This window comes from Harpegnathos saltator, unplaced genomic scaffold (genome assembly GCF_003227715.2).
Source record: "Harpegnathos saltator strain DR-91 unplaced genomic scaffold, Hsal_v8.6 scaffold184, whole genome shotgun sequence".
In the NCBI taxonomy this organism is placed as follows: Eukaryota; Metazoa; Arthropoda; class Insecta; order Hymenoptera; family Formicidae; genus Harpegnathos; species Harpegnathos saltator.
In genome coordinates, this window is record NW_020229966.1 from 383,947 (window position 1) to 403,027 (window position 19,081).

The 19,081-nt window shown below is 41.2% G+C and overlaps 2 protein-coding genes across 8 annotated transcripts; one reads left to right on the forward strand and one right to left on the reverse strand.

Annotated features, from left to right (window-relative positions):
• The first annotated feature begins 574 nt into the window (after positions 1 to 574).
• Ork1 (open rectifier K[+] channel 1) lies at positions 575 to 15,161 on the forward strand. Of its 3 annotated transcripts, none has more exons than XM_025297711.1 (8): positions 575 to 825; positions 4,542 to 6,720; positions 7,941 to 8,117; positions 8,451 to 8,828; positions 9,953 to 10,215; positions 11,153 to 11,311; positions 11,531 to 12,676; positions 12,921 to 15,161. In XM_025297711.1, exons 2-8 carry the CDS (start codon positions 6,420 to 6,422, stop codon positions 14,028 to 14,030), a joined length of 3,534 nt encoding a protein of 1,177 aa, XP_025153496.1. In that variant the 5' UTR covers positions 575 to 825; positions 4,542 to 6,419; the 3' UTR covers positions 14,031 to 15,161. The 3 variants fall into 3 exon arrangements, with proteins under 3 accessions (XP_025153496.1, XP_011139372.1, XP_011139368.1); XM_011141070.3 differs by having other exon boundaries at positions 577 to 1,011; positions 4,542 to 5,189; XM_011141066.3 differs by lacking the exon at positions 575 to 825 and adding an exon at positions 3,198 to 4,266.
• Positions 15,162 to 15,180: 19 nt separating this feature from the next.
• HisRS (histidine--tRNA ligase) lies at positions 15,181 to 18,962 on the reverse strand. 5 transcript variants are annotated; one of them, XM_011141074.3, is made up of 6 exons: positions 18,786 to 18,962; positions 17,898 to 18,206; positions 17,176 to 17,388; positions 16,883 to 17,104; positions 16,286 to 16,787; positions 15,181 to 16,055 (listed from the first exon to the last, which is right to left on the reverse strand). In XM_011141074.3, the coding sequence occupies exons 1-6, from the start codon at positions 18,891 to 18,893 to the stop codon at positions 15,583 to 15,585; spliced, it is 1,827 nt and encodes a 608-aa protein (XP_011139376.1). In that variant the 5' UTR covers positions 18,894 to 18,962; the 3' UTR covers positions 15,181 to 15,582. The 5 variants fall into 5 exon arrangements, with proteins under 5 accessions (XP_011139376.1, XP_025153497.1, XP_025153498.1 ...); XM_025297712.1 differs by lacking the exon at positions 17,898 to 18,206 and adding an exon at positions 17,488 to 17,705 and having other exon boundaries at positions 18,786 to 18,950; XM_025297713.1 differs by lacking the exon at positions 17,898 to 18,206 and adding an exon at positions 17,488 to 17,638 and having other exon boundaries at positions 18,786 to 18,833.
• Positions 18,963 to 19,081: the final 119 nt, after the last annotated feature.

The following is a 19,081-nucleotide window of genomic DNA, read 5'->3' on the forward strand; positions in this document are numbered from 1 at the left end:
GATGCACAAATGTTCTACGAACGTCGAAAAGAAAACGTATGTGTTATGTTTTGTATAACATATCTTAATTTTCGAATTAAATTGCTTTCCTTTTTTAAATATTGTTACAGCATATATTTTTGTAAAATTTTGGTAAGTAATCAATATAGTTACCTGATAGAAGAAAAAGATGTAAATATGGTTTAAACTTCGAAAAAGAATAAAACTAAGGTGGAAAAATTCAAATGTCAATCAATTTACAGATTTTCTAAAAATAATCTGTTGCACTGTGAATTTGTCAGATAAATTTAACGTTTCTTGTCAATCGGATTCTCGTGTTTAAAAGATGCATGAGTATTGTTATTAGTGTCCGATCGCTAATTAAACAGATTGGCACGTTCAAACACGAGTCACAAGATATGGCGGATATAATATATGCGTTACAATTGGAATAATTGATTTTGAATTAAACAGAAGAGAAATTTCGGAAAATCAGACATCAAAAAAATATATATATGTAAATTTTTATGTATATCGGTTTTTGAAAATCTTGACACCATTTTTCTTCTTATGTATTCTTCTATTTTAAATTTATAAAATAATTTTTAACAAATGTAAAACATTAAATTAGGGTATCTGAAATACTAAAATTATTTTAAATAAATATGTCTTCTCTCGTGTATTTACAGGATACTTGATATGCATCGTAGTTTCAATGAGAGAACTATAGAATCCCTTTTCGATCCTCCCACCATCCAGACGATCTTTCGCGTAGTGCTGCTCTCGATTACGAATAGTCTCCATTCGGCCAAGTTCTCGACTACATTGATCCGTTAATCTCCGCAGGTAACGTTCAAGCTTCTTTGTCACAACGAAATTGCTGATTTGCATTTGGAATCTCGTTGATGTGTTCTCGAAAATGAATGAAAGTTTTACGACTGTGACCCCGAATATCGTTGGAAAATGCAGCTCGTCGTTTTAATTTGGATACGCATAACAAGCTTTACCAATATGCAGCAACAGACGAGACAGGTGAGCATCAAAGGATTGAATGATTTGATAAAGATAAAAGAGTGACAATATTTTACGATCAATCATTCAACATATCTAATATGATTCTCCAAATTCCGATTTTCAAAAGTATCATGAATGTAATCGGTATATCAACGAAATATCAACGCGAATATTCACGTCATTATATTAAATCTAAAATATAACTATATTTTATGTCGAATCAAAATAATGAAAATGATACAGCGTTGGTAAGGTAATTGTGTGCGTTACTTTTCGCAAAAAAAAAAAAAGAGAAATACTCGAGGCGGAAAGTAACGAAGTAACGTGCTAAAAATATTTCTAATGCGACTATCGGTTGCAGAAAAATCCCGGAAAAAGTGGAAAAAGTTATTGATAACATATCGACATCAATCTTAACGTTATCGCTCGAGTGGTGGAAGATGAAAGAAAAACTATCCTGTAACTTAGTAATTATAATCCCACATACAACTCAATTGCTATTACGTTATCACCGAGTTATTACGATTATTACCGAGCAATGTTACCTTTCGATATTTGCTACTGTCGCGCAATTTTTGATACATCGAACATGTGTTCAAATCGATTAATTCGGAAAAAGTATGATTGTGATTATATATGGAAGAATGTTGCGATATATATCCGAACTTTGTCATACTGTGTCTAAAAATAAGAAGGAATGAAGGAACGCGCGCGTTACTTCAGACAATTTTAATCACGATCGTGAAATTCGTGAAATTATTTTCGTGAATCGTTATACTCTCGAACAATGAATTAAATTTTATCGTGTAACAACATCATACATAGATATTATGTAATCAAACTATTCTCCGCCGAATCCTTCGCTCACACTTCGAAACATTTTTCTTCTAAACCCTAGTGATTAATCATAATGTGATCGACATGATAAATAGAACTCACGTGACTATGAATATTTCATACTCCTCCGCGAACTGTTACATTAATTACCGCACGTGTATTAGTATCGGCGTATATTAACCGCAGCGTGGTCCGACACGACGTGTGCAGTAAATGGAAGATAATAACAATTGTTAAATGGCCGTTAACAGCCATAAAATTATTCGAGTTAAAACGCGCTTGTAAAACGTCGTTCACTATAACTAATCACTTCAACCTGCATTGAAGTGTGTCATTTGCGTTTTAAACTCACGAGCTAAGCGAAATTTATAATTATTACTGATATGCTATGACACAGTTGCGTTACCAGATAAAACCTTCGCTTCAAAAGCGACAGCGGCGAATGAAACCGTAATTATGAAGTTCGGAAGATCTAACAATGTTGCGAGGTCAAGAAAATAAGCCGTAATAAGCTTATTAAATAAAAAAAGATTCCAGCCAAAGCTTTCGAATGCAATACATCGGAATGTGCGATAGCGGGAAAACTACGAATCGTGCTTGGAAACAACGCAATAAATTGGTCGCAATTTCTGTTTGTTTCGCGAATGAAGGAAATATCCACGCACGAAACGCGCGTTCGCAAATTTATCTCATCAATTAGAAACGATGACCCATACTAGCGTGATCGATCATTAAGTTCGCCGAAGGTCTGCGACAATTGACGTATTCTTTTGTCAACAAAAGACAAAGAGATTCGAAGAACTTCTTTCATCTTATAGGGTGCATTCGGGGAAACACTATTTAACGCTACAGACTGTTTTCGCGAGGCTAAACAGTAGTGTTAACAAATACTATTACAATATCATTAATAGTAACGTCGTATGTCATAACTACGCTCTATCGACGCTATTCCTTCCAAGATAGCGCATTGATAGTGTTAAAAATTTGTAAGTTCCGTGAACATTCAAATTGTGAACTACATATCTGTCACCGCAAAAGATTATCAAACAGTACCGGTATATCGTATTTATTATTTTACTATTATTCGTGAATATAAGAGACAATGCGTTTAAATAAATTAATAGTTTTAGTGATAGCGTTCATGTTGGTAGCGCGCTAATATCTCCTCGAACGCGTCCATAAAGATTAATAATAATTATTAAATTTATATGTCATATTTCTTTCGCAATTTACGAGCTACTTTTTAGGATTTTTCATACAGATGCGCGTATGAAATAATCTCGAGTAATCTTAGGTAATAGAAATACGCATTTTAATTAATTTACGCTCTTTAAATCAAATGAAGAATCTACACAAGTGAACCGTCTAACATCAAATCAACGTTTCTGCGATCGTGAGCTCTTCTTGTAAAAAGACTCGTTCTCTCTGTCTGTACGATTTCTCCGTGGTTCTCAGATTCCTCTATGAAGTTTCGTCAAGCAGAAAGTCTCTCCGAACGATCCGAAATTCGTGAGGAGCCTTCGTTGCCCCGACCTCAACGCGGAATGTCAATTTTCTCGGGCGTGTGCGCGAACGAGCGGTGTCCACATCGACGTTATTAGCAAATAGAGATCGACGCGCAAGACGTTGCAGTCGAGGCGTTCGTCGCACGTCATAAATCATATTTATGGATGTATACGCAATAACGTAAGAAGATCAAGACAAATCGAGTATGCGAGTTGTCGACGATGTCGCTACCGATAGCGCCGGCGATCGGCGCTTTCGCGCTCGCCCGGAAAATGCATCGCAGACCGCCGCGTTGTTACGTCGGCGTCGGCGACGCATGTCTCTAATTAATTAGCGGATGATCGCTGGAACCTTGAACCTCGAATCTTCCACGAGGCCTCTCGACGAGCTTAGTTCCGTCCCTGTACATTTTACCAAGAGCGATGCCGCGCGTCTTTCATTTCCAGCGAACTCCAGGATCCTTCCGGAACTCCTTGTCCTCCGGGCTCGAGCGACGCGCAAATTTATGTGAATTTGCTCGCAATGTCGCTCGTAAGCCGACGCGACTAAACGACATTGCCGAACGCAAACTCGAGAGACACGTGCGTTGTCTCGCCGCGCCGTAAATCATCCTCGCGTGATGGCAAAAAATCGATCGTTGTCGCTCCGCGATCGGCCGCCAGGATATATGATGTTGACCGGTAGCGACCGAGCGCATTGCGCAACCGAGGGTTGCCGTCGTCGAAAAGACGTTCTCGGTGACGCGTCCGAGAGACGGTCCCTCGTCTGGGATAGACCCGGAGGACGACGAGTTCATCGACCGTTCTATTCCGCGAACTGTCAAATCGCTCCGCCGCGCAACCACTAGTCTAATTGATCGATCGAACAAACATATTCCGAACCTCGCAGATGCGACGACGTGTGATCTTGTGCGATCGGCCGCGCTTCGAAGTGTGTTGAGAATGTATTATCAATCTTCGACGAGTTGTCGCGATTCTTGTTTTTATCATTTTCACGCTCGCGTTGTCTGCCGACGATAGCTCATGTCACAGCTCGTGTCATCGCCGTTAATTAAATCAAAATGACACCGCGACATTCTTCCTCGCGCTCGCGACTCTCGAGCCTCGATACGAAGCGCTCCTCATTGGCCCTCATCGATCACCGTCATATATGTTGACCGAGCAAATCAGAAAACAAATCGATCCGCAGCGATTTTCTGTTTGCAGAGTTCGGGGACTTAAGACGGAGCAGCCTCGGCCGAGGCGAAAATCGCGATCGACGCCGTTCATCCGAGCACTGCGATGGCGAACAAACAGCAACAACAGTTCAGAATGCGGTATCTCGCGTCGTTGCCTCCGGCGAAGAAGATTTGTGACGAATCGATGATATCGAGCCGGTGATAACATCGTTCTCGTTAGCTCGTCACCGCCATCGATACCATCGCCGTCGACTTGTAAGGAACCGTAAAAGGAAGGCACGCGCACGGGAGACTTAGTACGCTTGTGACGAGCGAGCCAAGTGCAAGTCTGACCGGCTTGGCTTCATCAGCACATAGGAGAGAGGAAGTGTGCGAGAGCGACGATGTCGAGGACCGCCACATGTTCCTGATGAAGGGATTATGATCACCTGACGCGTCCCCGCGGGATCGTTCGCACAGTCCGGATTGTCGTTCATCGTTCGCTAGATTCGACTGGATTACTCGGCTTCGCTGTAGTGTCCCGTCAGGCTGAGAATGTCCAAGAAGCAATGGCTGGTCCTGCTGATGCTGTTTCTCACTTATTTGTTACTGGGCGCGTCCATCTTCTACCATATCGAAAGCCGCCTCGAAATCGAAAAGAACGCCCAGGCCAAGCTGGAACGCATTGAGATCAACGGTGAGATCGACATCGGCGCATTGAGACTGGCGATAAATGACGAACAGCGACTGTGTCAGCTGTCTCGCATTAAGAGATCGCGCATTAAGATCATGCAATTGTTAATCTGTTAATCAGCGATGTCCGTAATATCTCGGAAGCGTTGGAACGAAATCGTATTATCCCGGCTCACGCGCGAGTTCTGCGTCTTGACTCGTCAAGTGCTTTCAGTTCCATCGAGTTTCGTCTCTTTTGCAAATTTCTCGGTGAATCCGGCGTCGATCTTTCCTTGGTGAAAACGTGATGGATTTAATCCAAGTCGTCGCATGATCGAAGATAAAAAAGTCCTCGAGAAGTACGAACGAATGGTATCTTGAAATCCTTCGTCCAGGCTCGAGTTCGCTTTAATCAGTAAGTAGGTAACTTAAGGATTCGTCAGAGGAACGTTCATCAACGTTAAAAATTAATGCGAACGATGCTTCCTATGAACGATGATCTGCCGGACCTTCCTTGACGTTTTCGCCAAGGAGAAACGGCTTTCCGGATGAGGAAATAAACCGATCTCGCACATGTCACGCTTCACTCATTGATATTCGCGTCTGGTTGCGGCGATGAAAGAGACTAGGCGTCCTTACTTTTGAAATTGTCCCACGTGCGAGCCTCATTGATGCCGGCGAACATCAAGGAAAAAACTAATAATGTGCTGTTTGACATAAACGCAGTTTCGTATCATTTGCATGCGCGTCATTGACTATCGAGACGCGTTTTATTCCATGTCGCGCTATTTAGTCGCTCGAAGTGTCAATGTTCTTGATCGGCAACGTCATTCGCGTTAATTTGACATTGTATCTTAATAACATAATACATGTATGTGTGCGCGCGCGTATGCGTGTGCGTGTGCATCTCGAGTGCATCGCATCGTGGCCGCATAGCAACAATGGACAAATCGAACCGCGAACCGCGAACCGCTAAAATCGCTTGGGAAACAATGCTTCCCTGGTATTGGATCCGTTTTCCTAACACTTCGAGACATTGAACTTTAATTCTGGTATTAACGAAATCTCAAGAGCACCTTCTTTATCGCTCCATGATGAGAACGCCTTGAACCATGGAGGCCAATAAAAAAAGGCGCTCTCTCGATTAATGTAAATTGAAGACACTCTTTAACTCTTAATTAACTTTTGATTAAATACGTTCTTTACTAGTAACTTATGCTGTGTGTGTGTGTTTATTGCGTTGCATGTTTCTCAAATGATTTTACGCGGTTCCCAACTTAATTCGTTCATTTTTATTACACGGCCACGATACGATTTGGAGATTTCGGCGATGATAATGCAAGCATTCGTGATCGTGCAGCGAACGAGCCTAGCGTGCAAAGCATTCGGGACTCTGCAGAGAAATGCGTTTGGCTTCGCGAATGAGAACTTCGCGTCTTTGCATCGGCGACTTGAGCGATTCTCAAACGACAGCCGGTTTACAGCCGTGTCAGGTCCTCATTCCTCTAGAATAACTGACTGTCGGAACGTCGCTCTCTCTTCGGCGCTTGCCAAATGTAAGTCAAATTGGTTGTGTGCGCGCGAAAATGCATGGAAATTTTTCTAACGAGCAACTTTGTTAAATAGCCGGGAAGTCGATCCGTCTGCGTCATTGGGCTTTGTATTCATGACCGTGCCCCGCGCTATTGTTATCGCAAGAAAGGGCATTATTTAAATAGCCCCCGTTGGTCACAATGTCGCGCTGGAGAGAGGGCCAGTGTCAGTGTCAACGGAGGGTCAACCGGTTACGAAATCATTATCTTGTTTCCCGTCAAAATCACCGCATCCTGACAAAACTGGCGATATCCGTTTTCGATGTTTGTTCTCAATATCTTCCTGTTCACGTAATTGCTCTATTACGAGGAACGTCAAGTATCACATTTTCATGCGGTGAATAAGTGTAAGATTATTTAAATTATTTCCATCATTGCTGGGAACCTTGATCTCTCTCATGGAGAGAAAGACTACCACTGCATGAGAATCGACAATGTAATTTCTTAACAATCCGAACCGATAACGAAGAAGCAACCGATGATTTTGCAAACTCAAATTAGGTCTTTTCGCGAAATAGTCAAACTTTCGATTCAATTTTGTCAACCTGAACTTGCTGTTTCAATCTTCTAAAACAGAAGCGAGAATTATTTGCAAAGCCTGAAACTTCGTAATCTTGATTTTTTATTTTAACAGTATCAGATAATAAATAAGATTTGCGAGCTCAACGATCAAGATGCGCTTTAACAATAATATCATCTTATTTACTTAATCGTAAATAAGAAATGCGACGAATATTAATAAAATGAATATTAATAAAATCTCTTGTTCACGAAGAGAAGAATGTGTATGTCGAAAGAGACAAGCTGAGAACGCATGTGAGAGCAAACTCGTTTGTTCGCTTAGGCAACGCTCAGACAACGATCATGCCTGTGTACATTGGCGAAATTTGTTCGCATGTAGTTACCGTTTGTACGTATGCGTGTCTGTGCGTGTATGAGCGAAAGGTCCAGGCAAGGTTTGTGCAAACGGGCAATATAAAACGACAAATATCGGCCGATAAGATAGCGTGTATGGCAATTCTCTCGAAAATAGCGCGGCCCGGAAAAGATCGTCCGCGAGCGTCTTGTGTAAAGAAGAGAAGAGATTATCCTATTATTATCCCGGAGATAAGTCTAAGATAATTATCGGTCCCCAAGCGCGAGTCCGCTCTTCTCAAAGGCGTACGTACGCGTGTGATTTTTAGCGTTGCTGCACAAGCACTATATGCCCGGTCATGTTCACGATCAGCACGAGATTCTGGAGAAGCTTACCCAGTACTGCGGCAAGTCGGTGTACAATTACACCGAGGGCGAAGTGGACCGGCAGCAATGGGACTTCTACAACAGCTTCTACTTCGCTTATACGGTCGTCAGCACTATCGGTAGGCAAGCATTCAAGTGCACAGATTAAGAGCTTTAAGCTTTTCCACTTTAAACTCAAGGATTTCTGAGAAAAGCATAGGACGTCTCCGCGAATCTCAGTTTAGACAGAAGAAACTATGTCTCGCGGTTTTATAATATTTTTATCTTACGTAGTAGTTCCCTTGAAAATTAACGAATCTCCCGTAGAGATGCTCCTTCTTTCTACAACGACCTCTCTCTCTCTCTCTCTCTCTCTCTCTCTCTCTCTCTCTCTCTCTCTCTCCCCCCCTCCCCCTTGTGTTTTTTGTTCTTCCTAAATTATTAATTTTGATACGCGATAATTTGTCACGCAGGGTACGGCAATCTGGCACCTACGAACACACTCAGTCGCATCCTGATGATCTTCTATGGACTGGTGGGCATCCCCATGAATGGGATTCTGCTGACGCAGCTGGGCGAGTTCTTCAGCCTGGTATTCGTCAGGGCTCATCGCAAATATAAATCCTACAAGCAAAGCCAGCCCGACTATTCTCCCACAAAATCGACATCGTTGGAGACGCGTAAGGTGGGCCTGGCCGCGCAGATCTTCATGTACCTGATACCCGGCTTCGTCATGTTTATCTTCTTTCCGGCGTTCCTATTCTCACACTACGAGGGCTGGACTTACGATCAGGCGGTCTATTATGCTTTCGTTACGCTGACGACCATCGGTTTTGGTGATATCGTGGCAGGTAAATATTCTATCTTATCGATTTCCCAGAGATGCGAACAGGCGCGCGTGTCGCGGCATCGCCGCTGACGATTAACTTATTTTTTCTCTTTATCGATAACCGAGATTCTTTGTACTGTACTGTACTGATCGCAAGACAAATCACGAGACTAGCGATCTCGGTATCTGATTGAAAGCGCGATTCCGTCCGCTTTTGTATTCTATGAACTATGTGATGTCATTCGTATTGTGCTCATTCATTTATATGTATGAACTACAGGAAGATAAGCGTACGGTAAAATATATCGAGAAAGCACGACGGTTGCTACAATGTAATCGGCCACGAGAGCAGCTGTTAACGCTCAGGAGATTATGTCATACACGCTTGTTACGTGATTTATTATGCAGCGATTAATGCATTTGTATATACTGAACAAGACGATCTCACCTCTTGCAAAATTGCAAAATCAAACCAATTGCAAAATCAATGTCTCAAGTGAGAAACAACGGTAAAGTGGAAAAAGCTATTAATCTATAAAAGTTCGCGAACGATATCTATATGAAAAGATACCAGAATCTTAAAAAGTCGTGATAGACATTTAATTTTAATAAGAGAAAACAGGTAAATAAAAAATGTTACCGTCAATTATTCTTGACAGATTTAAATTAAAAATAATGTCAGTCTATTTCGGTTGACGGATTTGATAATACTGGGTTACTTGAAAGTATAACATTCGATAAATTCTACCAGCTTTCCTGATTGATACGTGTGTATACACTTGTGCTTTTATCACACATATCAATTGCGTTTAAATCTACGTCAATATCTATGCATCTATACGTCTCACCTGACTAAAAAGAAAATGTTTTTATCATTACATGCTCGCGTGTGGAAAGCAGGATCGCAATATGTAAGTAGTTTCCCCTATTCTCGCCACGTATCAAAAAGCAAGATTATCTGTATATACAATAATTAATAACAACGAATATAGTCGAAATAGACCGCAAAATTCTGAAAAATCAAAAAGCAATTTGTAAAATTGAGGCGTAAAATTGTACAAAATAAAGCGAGTAAACCTTTCCTATAAGTAAAGCGAACGAATAGGAAATGTTCCATCGTTCTGATTTTCCCGTTGAATATTGCAGGCCAAGATAACACGAAAGGCAGCGGCCCATTGTTCATAATGTATAAAACATTCCTGATCTGTTGGATCTCCTTCGGGTTGGGCTACATCGTCATGATAATGACGTTCATCGCTCGCGGAATGCGCAGCAAGAAGATTACGAGGCTCGAGCACAAACTAGCGATGAATCTCAAGCACACGCAGAGCAAGATTTGGAACGAGTTTAACAAAGAGGTCGACTACCTACGCCGCGTTTTTAACGAGTTACAGCTTTCTAAGGTCAAAGTAAGTGACCTCGTTGCTCGGCTCATTTTCTCCTCTCTCTCTCTCTCTCTCTCTCTCTCTCTCTCTCTCTCTCTCTCTCCTCTCTCTCTTCTCTCTCTCTCTCTCTCTCTCTCTCTCTCTCTCTCTCTCTCTCTCTCTCTCTCTCTCTCTCTCTCTCTCTCTCTCTCTCTCTCTCTCTCTCTCTCTCTCTCTCTCTCTCTCTCTCTCTCTCTCTCTCTCTTCTCTCTCTCTCTCTCTCTCTCTCTCTCTCTCTCTCTCTCTCTCTCTCTCCTCTCTCTCTCTTCTCTCTCTCTCTCTCTCTCTCTCTCTCTCTCTCTCTCCTCTCTCTCTCTCTCTCTCTCTCTCTCTCTCTCTCTCTCTCTCTCTTCTCTCTCTCTCTCTCTCTCTCTCTCTCTCTCTCTCTCTCTCTCTCTCTCTCTCTCTCTCTCTCTTCTCTCTCTCTCTCTCTCTCTCTCTCTCTCTCTCTCTCTCTCTCTTCTCTCTTCTCTCTCTCTCTCTCTCTCTCTCTCTCTCTCCTCTCTCTCTCTCTCTCTCTCCTCTCTCTCTCTCTCTCTCTCTCTCTCTCTCTTCTCTCTCTCTCTCTCTCTTCTCTCTCTTCTCTCTCTCTCTCTCTCTCTCTCTCTCTCTCTCTCTCTCTCTCTCTCTCTCTCTCTCTCTCTCTCTCTCTCTCTCTCTCTCTCTCTCTCTCTTCTCTCTCTCTCTCTCTCTCTCTCTCTCTCTCTCTCTCTCTCTCCTCTCTCTCTCTCCTTCTCTCTCTCTCTCTCTCTCTCTCTTCTCAAATTTTTCCACATCTAAATATTTTTCATCTTCACAAGAAGCTTTCATTCGATAACTTACGCAAAATAAATACATTTGTAGGAAAAGACTCAAGATAACAATTATTGGAAATAGGATTAATTGTTCATCGTAAACTAATCAACATCTTTCGTTTTATCAGAGGGTGTACGTGGACGAGTATGACTATGAAGTACCTCCGGCGAAACTCTCGCGTAGCAACAGTTTTCCGGATCTTCGTACTTTAATGATAGGCGGATGTATAGAAAATTATACACCGCCCCATCCACGACGACGTGCGAACAGCGAAGTAGTGCCGGCGGTATGCAATACATTTTATTGTAATACATCTTAATATAACACTATAATTTTTTATTAAATATAATAATTATTAATATTATTTTATTAATTATTAATTAATATATTAATATTAAATATAATAATCCCTTAAATATATGTAATCAATGCATTTATACGGATTCTTCTATTATTCGAGCAATTTGCACTCGATCCCAAGTTATTAACGTTATTATTCCCACAGGACCAGCTGACGCGCGTGGTGTCTGAGACTGACTTGCAAAGGATAGACAAGAATGCGACGTTCGCAGCGCACGCCATGGTGCAACCAGCAGAACTCTTAGCACGCTTAGTAAATATCCTCGGTTACATACCACCGCTGCCGCCGGATGACATAAACGACTGGGACCAGGATGAAAATCAGTCGAATCAAGCTGACATGCAGACTGAGCAATGCAAAACGGCAGACTCGTTCAATTCCATAAAACAAACTCCGAAGGTCTCTCAATGGAGAATCGGCGGCGAAAGGTTCCCGTTCACTAAGCCTCGGTCGAGGGCGACTAGTGAGGTGCGACTGCATGTCACGAAGAATGACTTCAACGTCCCTCGGGAGAACAGTGAGTGGACCTGGTCCGGTCCAGTGGCTTCGAAGAAACTGCAAGAGCTGATGAAGGCGCGCGATACGACCGCTCTGCCCACATCAAAGGACAGTAATGGCAAATCTTACAGATTCCCGTCGTTCGCTCTACCGATCTCTGCGACCAAGAACTTATTCCCCCGATGGAGAAGACAAAGCAAGAGGTCGTCGGACACGAATCCCAACACCAAGAGCATAGATAAGACTACCACAGATGATAACGAGAAGAACAGCCAACAGAATTCGATCGGCCCGTTGCCCTCATACTTGGATGAGAGACGCGACTCGACCGCGAAGAGATATTATACACACACCGGTGGCAACCTATCGAATTACCTGGAAGGTAACGCCTTGTTAGAAGAGACAAGCTTGGCGGACTTCCTCAGGGCGTTGACCGCTCTCCACGCGAGGGTGGGAACGGTTCCCGACGAATATGTCGCGAAACCAAAGAGGAAACTAGGAACGGCTAGTTTGACACCGCCGAAGCTGCCCAGTTTGTTCACCTTGTTTTCACCCAGTGCGCCTGTATCAGGAACGCAAAGCAATCAGGATACGGTGACTGGAACGCAGTCGTACCAGTCGAGTAGAAGAATGTCCCTGAGGACAACTGAAAACAATTACTCCGGTTCCAACACACCGTCCTTCTTCAGAAGAGGGAGTCTCGCTATAAAACCTAGAAGATTCTCTCTGAGACCGGTAGCAACTCCAGTAAGTCCTCCAACGCCTCCCGATTACGGATCATCGCGGTTGCCGGTAAGTTTACACTCACTAAGGATTATGTTCTTCAAGATTCAAATTACAAAATTAACATAACAGATTTTCAAGCGTCGAAAGTATTATATAAATAAAGATTAATCGAGTCACACAGTGACAGGATAATGTTAGACAATTAATTATGTCAAATTTTACCAACGTAAAATTTCATAAAGATAATCTTCGATAGATAATTTTTTCGCAAAAATAAAGACTGTCCTGATTAAATGCAAACTGTTTTTAGAATCTACATCCGCTGAACCTGAGGATAGACGAAAGCAATCTTCAAGAAGCTTATGTCCCATCGGAGACTTTCTTTTCCGTGTCACCGAAGGAACCGCTTGTGAACATGGAGGGCCCACCCGGTATTTCGTCGCCGATTAAACCACCGTCCAATATTCGGCGTTTCTCGATAAGACCTGCACAGCTCAACGTTCAAACCAGTCCGACAAACCTCACGCCGTTACATATGCCGAAGCCGCCGCCGAGGTGGAAAGCCGGTATACTTCTTCAACGGCAGCTCGGTCAGATCAATTTGCAGCGTCGCGTCAGAGCCTTCAGTCTCAGCGATGTCAATACCACTAAACGTGAGAAGAGTCCGACTCCTCTCAGCCCGCTCGCCATGGACAACAGCAGCAAGAGCGTCACCAACAAATTTGTCGACGTTAACAGAGTGAATCAGAAGACGGTGACTATCATGTCACCCGCCGAGGAGATGAGCATGACCTCGAAGGGCGAGCTTCGAAGTTCCGCGATATCTACTCCTACAAACTCGAAAGAGGAGCAAATGTCGCCATGGAAGAATCGCGATGTGGCTTCCTCGGCTAATCCTTTCGTCTTTGGAATTTCCGATGGATCGTCCGCAGCATCAAACGAAACTGTGATTTCATGCGTGGATGCGAGTGGTAGGCGTCAGAGGGATGAAAGGTACAACAATCCAACGTCTTCCGATGAGAAGAGTGTCCTTGAGCAAAAACTTGTGAATCTTAATGATGCATTGAATAGGATAGAAACGGGAATGCAGGAAACGAATGTAGACATCAAGGTGGAAACTCCGCTTAGAACTGAGAAACTAAGTGATGTGGATATGTGTAGAATTGATAATTTGAAAGAGCCTCGGGATCCTTCGAACGTAACATTTTCGACGAGCGATTGTTCAGGTTTGAAAAGAAAGAAACCTAGCGTGTCGATAGACTTTTACAAACCATCACGGCAAGTGGTGATAGAGAAGCCCGCGGTCAATCCTTTCGAACAATACAAAGCTATGACGAAATGTGATCAAAAAGAAGATACGGACTTGAAAGAAGTCAAAATTGAGTGTCTTCATCCGAAACATGATGAGACAAAAAATTAGTGATTAAGCTAGATAGGATGTCCAAAGATCGGGCAATTTTCTTTCGCTTATATTCGTAAAAAAGTATTTGATTATTTAGTTAGATATTTAATTAGTTTGATCGTTCAGATTGGAAACGCCGAGGTGAACAAACTGACTGAAAAATCTATCACCTGATCTTGTGAAGAAACTTTCCCGAATTTTTCGGGTACAACCTGTATCTGTACAGATCATTATCTTGCCCGATAGAAACCTACAATTTTCGTGCATATATCGCATGTTATTTTGTGTACGTAAGAACTGACATTAATTTTATCCTACGCTGGGGAGAAGGGGCTTGGAAACTTTCTACCGTAGCAATTAAAATATTCGTGTTTCGCTTTATGAGGCTACATCATTTAGGCAACGCATAAGCAAGAGTCATAAGATAAAACAGATGTAATTGACGCATCGGTTTATGTAAAAGTTATAAGAAGCTTATAATTTTAATCAATTTTTCGATATTTAATTTTATCAGTATACAAAAATATTTTTAATTTTCCAGACTGGTCGAATTTTCATAGTACTTTTTCCCAAGTAAACTATTCAATTTATGAATTGTAAGATATGTAACTTAGTAATGTGATAATTATTAGATGTAATGTAAATTAAGAGATATGTAAATTAATGTGATTGAATTTTAATTTAAATTCAGTAGTACATCGAAAACACATTCTGTGATATAATGAATACAGTATATCCTTGATTTAACGGATTTACAGACTCACATTGTATAAAATAATTTATTGAAAACATATCAAGAGAGGACTACTGGTAAATAGCAACACATCGATTAGATAATAGAGAAAATCGATGAACTTCTTCATTATCTCCAGAATCCACTGAGTCCAAGGTCCGTGAATTCGAGAATTTACCGTACAGTATTACGTTGAATGGTCGATAAATAATTAACGGATCGATAGTATCAATTAAAAGATTGTCAATCACGAGGTTGTAATTGTGCGCAACACATTTATCACAGTCACTCTCGCAACCATATTCACTTCTCTCCGTTAGATATCAGCACATGGACCAAATCGCTCGGACGTCCGAAAACAATCCACAATATATTTATTCCGCTGTATCTTAAAATCGACATTCTCGGACGTAATAAAAGACGCCTTTTATGAAATACGAAGTGACGAGTTTTTATTGAAAACTTCTTGCGAAATAAATTATAAATTGTATTTGGTTTTTCGAACGGTAGTACGAAATTGCTATCGTAAATTCTGCTTGTAAAATTGTCTATATAGAGAATACAGAACGTCGCGGACGTTATGTAGATTTGCTTACTATATACGGTTATATTGTTAGATTATATATTCTAATCGTTCAACGATGATGGAACCATCGCATAACACAATATATAATAAATTCGGTCCGGATCTAATAAATAAACTTTTATTTCCACGCGTAGGTTAAAATGAGACTAAATGCGATATAAATATGTTCTTTTTTACTGGTTCTTGTACTGGTGCAATTCTCTAGAGACTGCGAGATGTACACGCATACAAAGTTATTACGGTCTACAATGCTACAACGTCTCTAGCAGCTTTCGTATTTCCTCGATGATGTTGTCGCGCGGTACGCGGGTTTCTTTCCGCGTCGAGACAACTCTCAATGTGACCTCACCTTTCGCTAGTTCGCCTTCACCGACAATTATCGCCAGCGGTATACCATTTTCCTCGCAAAATTGCAGCTGCACCAACAGTCTTGCGTTTTTTTTATACGAATGTTCAGCTTTCACGCCATTTTCCCACAAATCTGCTATTATCTTCATTCTCTCTTCGTGCATGTTCTTCTGCGCGCTGGCTACAAATACTTCGGTCTCAGTAGAACGCATCTTCAAACCCTTGTTCGTCAATTTCGCCTCTAAGATGCTGAATATCCGCTCCACGCCCAACGATACACCGACACAAGGTACATTTTTGTTCTTGTTGTCAAACATACCAACCAAATTGTCGTAACGGCCGCCGCCTGCTATGCTACCAACACCAACGTCGTCTCCTACAAGTAATTATTGAATATTGACATCACCAAACTTATTTTTTATAAAAGTTATTTTTGCAGCAGTTTTTATAACTTCATGTAACAGGCAAAATTATCTTTTGATAGAAAGTGCCGCAATCGATGAGATTATTGACAAAATTAGCGAAATCAAGAATAATTCTAAAAATTTGCATCTGCTTATTTAAGAAATTTTTCTTCCCAGAAACCGAGTGAATTGATTTACATACCGCACAAAATGGCCTCGTAAATAACACCTGTGTAATAATCGAGGCCTCTCGCGAGACTCAAGTCGAACTTTACTTTGTCCAAAATTTTGTATATGCTACAATATTTCAATAACAATTCCATAGAATCCAAGCCTTGCACAGCGGAGGATTGTTTCATTAAGTCTTTATCCTTTTTCAACTCTGTTATCAGTTCCATTCCACCAGACTGAGAAACATATTTGCCGACTTTATCGGCAATATGTTCGTCCAATCCTTTCTCTTCGATCATCTCTTTCTTCACTTCTTCCCAAGGATTTTTATCCAACTTATCTACGGCTGAGCAAATGCTACGGAATTTACTTGGTGGTATACCGCATGCTGCGAATATACCGTCCAAGATGCATCTATGATTCAATTTAATCATATACGGTCCTAAATTTAGAGTTTCCAACGCTTCTGTTACGACTCGAATGCATTCCACATCCGGTATCATCGGATCATACTGGCCAGCGATATCAAAATCCTGAAAAAAATACGTATATCAATTAAAAATATAGTAACATGTAAAACATACATGGTAAATACTTTAACTTGGTAATATACGTATCATATGCTTACACATTGATAAAATTCTCTGTATCTGCCTTTTGTCGTGGACGGGTTATCCCTTCGATAGACCTTTCCGATGTGATACCTTTTCATGGAAGCTACTTTGCTCATGGCTAGATATCTCGCGAAAGGAACTGTTAAATCGTATCTAAGAGCAAGAATTTCGCCACCTTGATCTTTTAGGTCGTAAATGAGCTTGGAATCTTCACCATATTTACCTGTCAAGACATCCTGTGACAAGAATCAGTATTATTCAAGTTGAAACATCAATGGACTATTTTTTCTGTAGTAGCAATTTTTACCTTCAACTCAAATACAGGGGTATCTATTGTTTCTGCGCCATGACGTTTGAATACTGCGATTATCTTTTCCAAAACTCCCATTCGTAGTACCATGTGCTCTGGACTGTAATCCCTAGTGCCTTTGGGTGTTTTAAGAATGAGCTTATTGGGACAACCATTTTCCTCCCCTAACTGCGTTTTCAGATCCAATAATTTAGCGACTTCCTCTGCTATCTATGAACATGTAAAACGAATTTGCAATTAAAGCATGGAATGTGACATCGTTTCTGTTCTCAATTATCCAGGATACAATAACTGTACATCAAAACCCACCTGTGATGCCGTGGACATCGGCATGTTGTAATATTTCCATATGACGGAGAAAGAATTGGCGCGTATCAGGCGTGATAACATCATGAATGACGAGGGAATTTATAAGACAACCAGAATGAAAGAGAAAAGCCCCTCAATGTTGGTTATCAGACTAGTCCAAACAGCAGAGATATCAGTAAGCAAGCTAGCAAGGGGCTGCCATAAATTACTGCTGTTGTCTATAATTAATAAAGACATTGTCTTTAATAAAAACTTCCCTTTAAGAATTCCCTGTAAGCTATGTCCACTATGTTAATTTTTCAAGCAATCATTTATGCATTTTAAGAAAAGAAACAAGCACATTCCCTTCCTAAACAGTTAACTGTCAATAATTTATGGCAGCTTTGCTTGCAAGCAACCAACTGCCTCACCTTTTTATCTAGTACATTTTTACCAACATAGCAAGTGCCCTTTAGGCGTTTGATCTTTTCTGCCAAGGAAGTGAGCGGTGTTTCCACAATAGGAAACGCTAGACGCTCATCATAGGTAAAACTTTTGATGTTAATGTACCATCTATTCAGATGAGGCCACCTTGCAAGCTCATCATTAAGGATGACACAAGTATCAAATAGTTCAGTGTCTTTGGATGTTGGGTACCAACCACATACATAGCTGATATCCGCAAAATCATTGTTTAAGCTTTCTAAATCAACATTTATGTCAGATTGTTCTCTGCATCCCTGAAGAAAGATATTTCCCTGAAGCAAAGCTCATACCTTGGTAATAAAAAAAAAATCTATGCTTTGAACTTAATAGTTCTAACAACAAAACTCAATATCATGTCTCAAAGAATCCACCATATTCTGTCCCTGTTACAAATATTAACCTTATTTGTATATTTGCATTTTCTTTATATAAAAATAAAGTAATAAATATATAATTTTATATCTTTTGCACAAACAGATTTTAGAGAAAAAAGAGAAAGCAATTTAAATTTAAAGACAGTGTAAAATTAACGTATCTAACAATATGAAAGGAAAGCAAGTATGAGCCAGGTGTATCACAAGTGTAAGAAAATGGAAACGTTTCTCAGTGAATAAGAAACATCACAAGACTCATGAAACGCGCTAGTCTTGTGCAATGATATTGAACGTGCTTTCAACATAATTCCGTGGAAGCAAGTGAAGGGGATACGGTTAGTGATAATTGACGGGACGTAGCCTGAAGACGAAGAGGGAAAGGATACGCGTACACGCCTGTCGCAAAATGAAACACCAGTATTTTCTCGAGAAGAGGAATAAAAATTGTGCGTCGCGTACCTGCGCGTTATCGGCTTTGGCAGCTTTCAATTGCCGCACTATTTCGCCTTGTTCTTTCACGCGATTTAATAACGTCTCCTTCGTTTCATCAGCCATCGTTGGTACCATGTGGTCTGTGCCCTGTGGCGGTCTCTCAGCGAATTTCGATTCCGTTCGTTCCAGCAGTCAGCGCGTAACTATGAACACGCGAACTGCCGCGTACTTCAAGCGGATCGAAAGGCATATTGGCAAGAGACGTTGTGGGAAACGGGCGGGAAATCGTGAAGGTAGGGATACGCAAAAATTCGTAACAGTTT